The 9,521-nt window shown below is 44.3% G+C and overlaps 1 protein-coding gene across 2 annotated transcripts in view; it reads right to left on the bottom strand.

Moving 5' to 3' along the window:
* Positions 1 to 9,521, bottom strand: part of LOC109304449 (chloride transport protein 6-like) — a 202,522-nt gene that overhangs the window by 10,412 nt on the left and 182,589 nt on the right. For both annotated transcript variants that reach the window (XM_019527052.1, XM_019527044.1), the window contains exon 14: positions 1,316 to 1,412. In XM_019527052.1, coding sequence (XP_019382597.1) covers positions 1,316 to 1,412 — 97 coding nt within the window. The remainder of the gene's footprint in view (positions 1 to 1,315; positions 1,413 to 9,521) is intronic.

Here is a 9,521-nt window from a genome sequence, read left to right as displayed (position 1 = left end):
GAGCAGCAGAAACTACCTGGCAGCACAGAGGAATGGTAGACACCCACACCATTATAGAGGAGCAGTGGAGACCCCTGGATGTGGTGGCCAGAGAAGCGCATTTCAGCATCCCACCATAGCAGCGTGTCTACATGAGTCACTTCCCACTAGGTGCATCTACATGAGACACTTTACTGCACAGCAGACTAATTTGTTGTGCAGTAAAGCGTCACTGTCTACATGTGTGCAGCAATTTGGGTGCAGTAGACTAATTTACTGCACTGCTGGATAGTCCCGTCAGGTACAAGTGGTATCCAGCAGCATAGTAAGCTATTGTACTTAAATGCACATTTAGATGGTGACATCAGGATTTATTTAGTCCAGCTCATATTCAGTCACATTAACTGCTTGTGTAGATGTGCTCAGCATGGTGTAAGTGGTAGAGCCCCCACAGCAAAGCAGAAACCCCTGGCAGCAAGGGGCAGCAGTCCTTCCAGGGTAGGCTTCCCCAACCAGCACTTGCTGTTTTGGCTGGAGTAGCTGGTAGATCTCCCAGATGGTAGCGAGACTCCCTTCCCAACTGACTGAGTTAGGCCCCCTGGATTGGTCTGCTAGTTACTGTGACTGTGGTCTGCTTTAAGCTTTAGTTCAGGGTTAATAGTTCTAAGTTTTTCCTTAAGGTACATGCCTGCTTCCTTTTTTCCATTGTAATAGGCCAGGTGTTAATTTAACTTTTGCTTGGTGTGTGGGGTAGTTTATTTACATAGACCACTCTATTAAAATGTATTTTCCCAGGTTTCTTAGGAAGGGGCACAAGCTAAATTTAAAAGGTTAGTATAAAAGAACTAAATTTGAACCCAGCCCTTGTTAGTGCTGTCCAGTGCCTGGCAGAAGGGTCACATGTATTTACTGATGCTTAGCTCTTCTACAATTTTTTTCACCTTCATAGTGTTCTTAGAAACCTTAAACAAACATTATAGTTGACAAAGGTGTTAGCATGCACGAACTAAGTATTATTATACCCATTGTTTCTGATCAGAAATCAAAGTAAAGCATTGGAACTGTAGACTTGAAGCCTGTGTAAGAGCCAAGATTAAAATACACACATTCCTTGCTTCCAGTTTTGTACACCTCCTGGATGCTGGGCTGCTCCAGAGCTGCTGTACTTTATGGTAGCCTCACTTGACACTTCTGTACTGTCCTTTTTTATATTATGTTGTTTTAGTACTTACATAACAACATGCATTAATGACTGTTTTAATTCACAATGCTCCCTCCCTGGACACACAACCTAAACATCAACCAAACAAGGGGAGAAAAAAAAAAAAAAGATTACCTTTTGGTAGGAGAGAAGCAGATCACAGGAAAAAGTGTCCTCATTAGTCTCAGTTTCAAAGATGGGTTCATTTTCCAGCAGCATGCACAGCTCTAACCTATTATCAGGGCCAAGCATAAAGATTCCAAATAACACATGCCTAGAAAGCAGTCCCTGACAATCATAAAACATGACTGAGGTCTGTAATATAAGCAAGGCAATACAGCATATATATTATATAAGAGTTGTTTTCCTAGATTTTCATGATCAACAGCAAAAATTCTCCTCCTGTTGGTTAAGATTAATTAACTGGGGTTTAGGTTCCAGAAACCACCAAAATAACTTTTTCTAAAAACAGACTTATGCACTGCCATTATATGAATGTGATCTGAATGATAAAATTCTTGGTAGGAGCAGGCTATAGAGTCTGTCTAGTTCAGTGGTTCTCAACCTTTTCAAGAACAGGGCACCCCTCCACCACAAGAGAACCACTGCTAGTACTGCCTCAGCTTACTTCAGTGCTTATCAGAGAGGTTTCACTACCTCCAGATAAAAATTACCCTGCAACTGTTAAACAGCCAGCCTGGAAGGGCTATGGCATGTGGACATATTTCTCCTACATTAGGACTGTGATGAGCATAAAGCAGGCAGAAGCTGCCCTGTGCTGTGTAGCCCCTCCCGGTCTATGCTTCTCCTGGAAAGAGAGGTGGGCAGGTAGGACTGCCAGACTGCAAAAGCGATTGCAGCGCAGCTCCTGCCTACTTTAGGCTGATCACAGCTCTAATGCAGCAGGAATCCACGCAGTATACCTGGCTGCTACTTCAGCTGCAGCACCTGTGTTGTGGCACCCTAATTGAAAGGTTTAGTTTGTTCATAACTGCAATTACAAATGGAATCAAGGTTTTTCCTATTTGTTTATTGAGATTTTTTAAAACTAATTCCACTATATTGAAGATCTATATTGAAGCATGAGAACAATGTCTGCAAAATTCTTGTAACATTTTAAATAAATTGTGAAACAACGTTCAGTGATTTCAAGAGGACTGTGCTTCACTCCAGAGCTGCATAAGATGCACATACCTTTGCTATTTTGTTAAATTTCATTGCCTTTTCACCACAATGTCTATAAAAAACTTGACAAGCAGATGAATATTATGCTCAAACAACTAACCTACTGTGCAAATCATGTCTCACTATTTTCTTATACTCCCAACTTGTCTATAGCCATCTGTTGCCTCTGGACTTTGACTATGAACAATTTGGGGCAGGGACAATAATAAAACAGTCATTGCAACAGGGGATTAAACCTGAAACTTTCAGGTGTGTGCCCTGACCATGAGACTAAAAAATTACTGCCATTCCCAGCAGAGTCCTCAGCATGCAGCTAATGAGCATGCATAGGATTGAATATGGAGACAAAAGCTCAGACCCCTTCAGTCCATAGCCAGAAAACAGTAGAGACACTGTCATCGTTCCTGAGAGGCCCTACTGAATGATACAAAGTGAAGACTGGTAGGTTTCCAAGGAAAAGAAGGAACATTCAACTGTCCTCAGCCAAGAGAAGGGTCATTTCAATATGCCTTTGAGAGTGGGAGACAAATTTTGGAAGGCTGAGGAAAGGGAAAGAATCCTCAAGTTTCCGTGGCCTTCTATTATGGGGAGAAATTATGTCAAAAATCCCCATGGTTTCTTTCATTTTGGGCTCAGTAATCTAAACAATTTATAAAATGGGGAAAAAATCATCTCCCAGTAAAACAAAACTATTAGGAAAATTACCAAACATATTTAATCACTTTGAAAATAAAGAATAGGTATAATAATAATTTTTCCTCTGACCTCAAGGACTTCTTACACGTTGAGGAAAATGTGCATCTCCCACAGTACATCTAGGGATGTGACCAATTCACTAGCTTTGGTTATGTGGGAAAAAAATTAAACAGGAATTTATGCTTTAGGCAATAGATTTTCTGTAACCATAAATTTGCTAGGTTTAACATGTGTTCAGGCTGCCTTCGGTGCTTTCCTGTCAACAGAATATCCAGCAAGTATGTTTCTTGGTCTGGTTACTGATCAAGATATATCAAAAGCTTTAAGTATTACAAAAACAAACAAACAAACAAAAAACCTTTTTTCATTAAGATACAAGTGTTTGTATCAATAAATAGAATAATTTCTCATCATGGTATAAAAGTTAGCTACAGTTTCACTGGTTTGTTTTTATTTCTTCAGTATTTCCTCAAACACAACACATGGGATTTTGCCATTCATCCAAGGGTCTCAAAGGGATTTAAAGTTATTAAGCACCCCTATAACTGGGGAAATGTATGACGTTTTCACAGAAGGGGTACAGAGAAATGAAATAACTTGCTCACAGTCACACAGGAAATCAGTAGCAGAACCTGGAATACAACACAGGATCCTTGATTCCCAGTCAGCTGTACCCGCCATTAAAAATACCATGTTTTCTCACATAAAACATGCAGCATTTTCTAACAAAACAGCTGCTGGAAATTGAAGAGTGCATTATATGCAAGAAATATGGTGAGAGTAGTTTGTGCCACTAACTGAGCAAAAACAAACGTAAAGTCAGCATTGATCCACAGGGAGGAGAACAATAAATAGGCTCAGCTCTTTAGCTGCTGCTACAGAGTTACTTACTACAAGGAAAGATCTTTTTTTCTTCATTCTGCTTTTCAAAAAATAAGGTGCATATCTTACACATTGTATGTGAGAAAATATGGTATTTCCAATCAAGGATAAATAAGTGACTAAAATACAGGTCAGAATAACTTCAGAATAATGTTAAACTATTCATTCTCCATCACAATTGAACTCTAGCTTTGCCTTTCATATAATTGTTTTATGTTTGTAACAGAAGAATGAGGTAGCCCTCAGACATACCTGTCTTTGGCGCTCGCCTGTCTGCAAACAATGGTTCCTAAAGAAAAGACAAGCATTTCTATGCTGGTATCCAAGGGCATTTATACACATGCTCTGGGAGTGGGCAGGGGGCAATTTAATTAAGAGTGGCTCCAAGAGCATCTCGTGTATCAGTGTCCCTGTGCTTCAAAATGGCAGTGGGGGTGCTTTATCTAAAGCTCATCAAATGAGCTTTAGAAAAAGTGCCCCCACCACTATTTTGAAGCACAGGGACACTGATACATGAGAAGCAGGCGGTAATTGCCACGCTCCAGCAGACACGATTAATCGAGCAGATTAATCAAGTCTGCCCTGATGCGCTGGAATTACAGCATGTATAGGCACCCTAAACTCCTGATACATGCACTACAGACAGGCATGGACAATACTGAAGTTCAGTCATGGAGTATGTCTCCCCTTCATTGCTATTCTCAGAGTTTTACAATGATATACCATTTTCATCACGATTCAAAATCTTTTTAAGGGTAAGAATAAAATATAGGCTCTGCCCCTAGATGTTCATTTGCAACTCCCGAGGGAATCATTTCATAAACTGATGAAATGCAGCTGCCTTCAAGGTGTAAAAACTGTATGGATGATCACTGGGCCAAGATTAAATTCAGAGACTTTATCTTAACATCTATATGTAAATGGAACCCAGGTGCAAAAGTCTGATCCCTACTGATACCTTTCCAAAGCCTCTGTGTTCAGATCCAGGATACAGTTTGGGCCTACTTCTCAGCCAGATCTTTGTGTTTTCCATTTTAACAACATGGGCTGGGAAGAAAAAGTAGGAGGCATTTACCATGAGCTGAAAAAACAGAAACATTTGCTCATTGCCAGTGGTTCGTTGGCTGGTTTTGGCAGCCTGCAATTTGTTCAGCAGTGTTCTTAACTAAACCCAGTGGGGAGTCACTTAACAGGGCTTTGGGAAGTGAGAGAGAAATTTGGCTAGTCAAAAAAGGCACAGAAAAACACAATGAAGGAAATTGTTGGAACATTTCTGATAAGATTCCAAGCCTATTAAAACTGGCCCTGTTCAACAGAAAAATGAGCGTACATTATTTCACTTGGATTTCCAGAAGTCATGCTTCAGAGGTATAACAACATCACTCTTTGATGTTACAATATAACATCCTTCCTATCACATCATCAAGCCTAAGAAAGAGCAGACCAAACATGTTTCTCGCACTATTTTTTGGACTTAACAGGAAATGCTAGGATTCAAAGTTGGACTCTGTGATTGTTCATTTATTTTTTATTTATTTAAGAAGGAAGAAAACCCTTAAGTCATGTTTCTCATTTCAAAGGATACCCTGGCAAGGCACTGCAATAGTTTCTATATACTGTATCTGTTACAAAACATGTGTCATGAAGACACACCTAATTAAGATAACAAATTATTATCCCAATATCCACATGACACATTTGGCATGGTAGTCAGGAATGAAAAGTATGTGACCACTTAGAATGTGTCAGTATTTTCTTGTCAGAAAAAGCCTGTTATCTGAGGAAACTTCAAATTCTGTACACTGGGAAACAGCATAAAAGGAACAAAAGTTCCAAGTAGTTACTAGTAGAATGTAGATTTGGCAATGATGTTGTAGACAAAAGTCACTGAGAGCATGATTCTTCCTAGCTGAATGCACAGGATGGCTACACGGTTTACTAAGAAAATCAGAGAGTGCTGATTTTAGCTTATTGACAAAACTAAGTTGGAAAGCCTTCTCTTCATACCTGCATCTTTGTGCAGTATATGTCTGAATATTATTGCCTATATCTGACTTGAAAGAGAGCAGAGACGAATGACTGTTTGTGGCAAGGCACCGGGGTGCCTGCCACTTATGGAGTCAGGCAGGCCTGCAAAGCCTGTGGCAGGTGCAGCCAGGCCTAATCCGGGAGTCAGCAGACTCAGGGGCTGGCAGGTGAGGCTGATTAGGAGAGCTGCATGACTGCCCAGAGTCTGCCTGACTTGAGAAGAGCTGGGCTGGGTCAGGGCATAAGCCCAAGCTAGGAGAGTAAGATGGCTGAAACATCTAGGAGCAACACCTATCAGCCAGAAGACAGCAGCTTGGGGACCATCTGAACATCCCAGAGATTTAGGGTAGCAACTACTGGGGAGGAGGAAGTTCCTTAGGACCTAGGTGGGGTCCACAGCCTAGGATAATAGGGTTGAGAGGGCAGAAACTTGGAGAGACCAGGCTAGTCTGTAAGAAAGAGGGCCCAGGGTCATCTGGCCAGAGAGGGACCAAGTGGGCCCAGAGAGGGGGGCCGGAGCAGCTGAGATTGAGCTCAATGCCAGAGTGTACCCAGGAAGCAGGGCTGACCATCTCAGTGGGGCTTTGAACCCTGTGGGGAGCAGGAGAGTTAGCTGAAGGGGCCTGAGAGGGAGGACCCATGATTGAGGAGTCTGACAGCCAATTCACTGATTCCAAGGACCTCAACTGGCCTATGCTGGGGGCCAGGGCCCAGGAGAGGACCAAAGGGTACAAACTGACCATGAGGTGTGGCCAATGCTGTGGAGGGCCTGGCTCTTCAACTGGCCTACTAGTGGGGCCAGGGCCTCAGGGAGGCCAGAGATCTTGGCAGAGAGAGACCACAGCTGAGAGGTGGAGTCAGGTCCAGAGAACCCAACAGCCACCAGCCCAGGAGATGGGGCGGAACCTCTAAGAGAAGCCCACAAGAGAAGGTAGAGAGACCAGGTAGGCCTGACTTGATCCTGGGTAGGATGTCAAACTGCAGCCTACAGGAGGTGGATGGTGTAGTGGGGCTGCCTGTGGCAGGGCCACCTCCATGAAGTGCCATGCCTACACCCTAAAGGTGAGGATGAGGCATTGGAAAGCCTCAGCCCCCGCTGCCTTGTGAGTTACCCTGTGGAGGGGAAGATCTAGGCGATCACACCCCAACAGAAAAGTGCTAGACAAGAAAAATCAGATGTACCACAGGGGTCCCTAGAAGACCTGAGCAGAACTGAACCAGGTCTGAGTAGAGCTGAGAAGGTTTAAGAGAAGTGGAGAGGCCTGAGAGAGTTGAAAGGCCCGAGGAGAGCTGAGAGGCCTGTGCTGACCTAGGAAGCCTGAACTGAGTTGAGAGGCCTAAGACAAGTAGAGAGGCCTGAGCTAATGAGTAGGGCCCATTTAGGGGCATGAGTCATAAGGGGTCCCAGTTGGGGGCACAGACAGGATAAGACAAGAGAATACATCCCAGTTAGGGGCATGAATCAGATATGACCAGTAGGATGTCATCTATGAGGCATAGGACACATTGTAGGGGAGGCACAGAGCCATGTGATTGACCTGGAAAGCTGGGACCACAAGTCAAGGGTCATCTTAGTAAGATCAGGACAGCCTCCCACAGTCTACATATTTCCATTAACAACAAGGCATGGCAGATGAATGCACGATGGTCTGCCCCTAGAACAGGGTGGTATAAATTTGTTTTTTTGGGTGCCTTAGCACAGCCCTGTCGTTGTTGTGTAAGAGTGAATGCAAAGATCCCTCCATATTCAAAAAGAATGTTTTTCTGTTGCATCTTCATTAATATGACTCAAAGGCCAATGAACCCTAATATATAGACTCTCTATAGTGATTTTAATAGGATTTAAAAACGGAAAGAAATTTCAGAGCAAGATGGTGAAACACCCCTCCTTGGTCAACAGTTGGTTTGATCACCTCACTCAATGCACCAGAGGGAAGATCTTCAGTTCATGTAAACTGCCAAGGCTTCATTGAAATCAGCAGTGAAACAGACAACCCACTCCACATGGGGATCTATCATTCGCATACCTTCAACACATACAGAAGTCAGTAATAATTGCGGGTGTTGACAACCTCATCAGGAGCAGTCAGCACTTCAGACTGGGACATTACTCTGCTTCTCCAAAAAAGTTAATCAGTTGTTTTAACATGCATTGCATTCACAAAAGAATAACATTGGAAAGATTTACAAAAATAAAGAAAGAGGGGGATAGTCTTTTTGGGGCATGTCCACACATGCAAGAATGTGCGCTTGCAGCAGGTCAAATAGAAGCAGTGCAAATTTGAGCCAGGGCTTTTTGCCTCAGTGCACGTGCCCAGACATGCACTTTGGTGTAGGGCAAATTGTGCCACTTGGGGCAAAATAACCCTGTCTGGCTCCTCCCGGATCTGCAGCCAGGAGGAGCCAGAGCCCAGGGCCAGCATCTGTGCTGTCCCCAGCAGTATAAAAAGCTGCCCTGTCCTGGCCCCATCAGTACAAAAAGGTGCCCTGTCAAGTAGCTCAAGGCTACTCACTCTCAGAAGCTTCTGGGGCTCACCCAATTGGTACCTGGGGACATTACCCCTTGGGCTAGCTGGACTGCTGAAGCAGCCCGGAGGGTTCCCTGCACCCTTTACCCACTGCAGCAGTCTGGCAGTGGGGGTTGCTGCCTGGCTGTGACCTGTTCTGCACCTGCCAGACCCAGATGGGAACTGCATAGTCAGTAGAGGCATCTGCCCCTCTGGGCCAGCTGCCAGTGGGTTGTGGCTGCAGAGATGGCCTTTGTGCAGCACTACTGCCATGTATGCCCCCTGCCAGGCCATCTGGGAAGCTATTGCCCAGAAGATGTTCCCAGTGTGGTGGCCTGCTTTGAACTTTCAAAGTGCATCCTCCTGGCCGCAGTTGGCCAGGAGGTCAGCCACCTCCAGCTGGCTCCAAGATGCCAACTCTGAACAGGCAGGGTCTTGCCACTGGCCTCCCTAGCAGGAATTCTGGCATTCCCTATTTGAAAACTGAAAAATCCCTGATAAAAAAATCCCAAAGTCACTCTGTAAAATACCCCAAAATCCATCTTCCTCCACAATTAAAACAAAAGACCACAATAGAGAGGCAAAGAGAGAGAGAGAGAGAGTGAGATACACAGAGACAGCAATCAGTTGGGCAATGTTTTATTGATATATCTACAGTGTTAAAGCAATTTGGAAGACTACCAGTGTCTCTATCATCATAATAGAGTGAATTCTAAATACATGTTTCATGAATTCATGAATACATGAATATATTTTGCTGCCCCCAACAGAGACTACAACCCGCACACAGGGCCTTCTTACAGGGGCTATAGCCCCCCCCCACAGGGGCCAAATGGCCCCCGCAGGAGCTACCACTCCCCGCTTGCTCCCCCAGCCTCCTGGATTGCTGCTCTGCCTGGCCACATCCCAACTTGCACTCCCAGCCTGCGATAGCTGCCCCCACCCCTCCACCCCAGTCTCTGGCACTAAAAAAAAAGGCTGCTACTTACCCCAGGAGCAGGGGCTGGGGCTCTGGGGCCTCCTGGAAACCCCCCCCCCCCCCC

This window comes from Gavialis gangeticus, unplaced genomic scaffold, assembly GCF_001723915.1.
Source record: "Gavialis gangeticus isolate Ggan-Ray unplaced genomic scaffold, GavGan_comp1, whole genome shotgun sequence".
NCBI classification, from domain to species: domain Eukaryota; kingdom Metazoa; phylum Chordata; order Crocodylia; family Gavialidae; genus Gavialis; species Gavialis gangeticus.
This window is presented reverse-complemented; position numbering and strand designations above follow the sequence as displayed.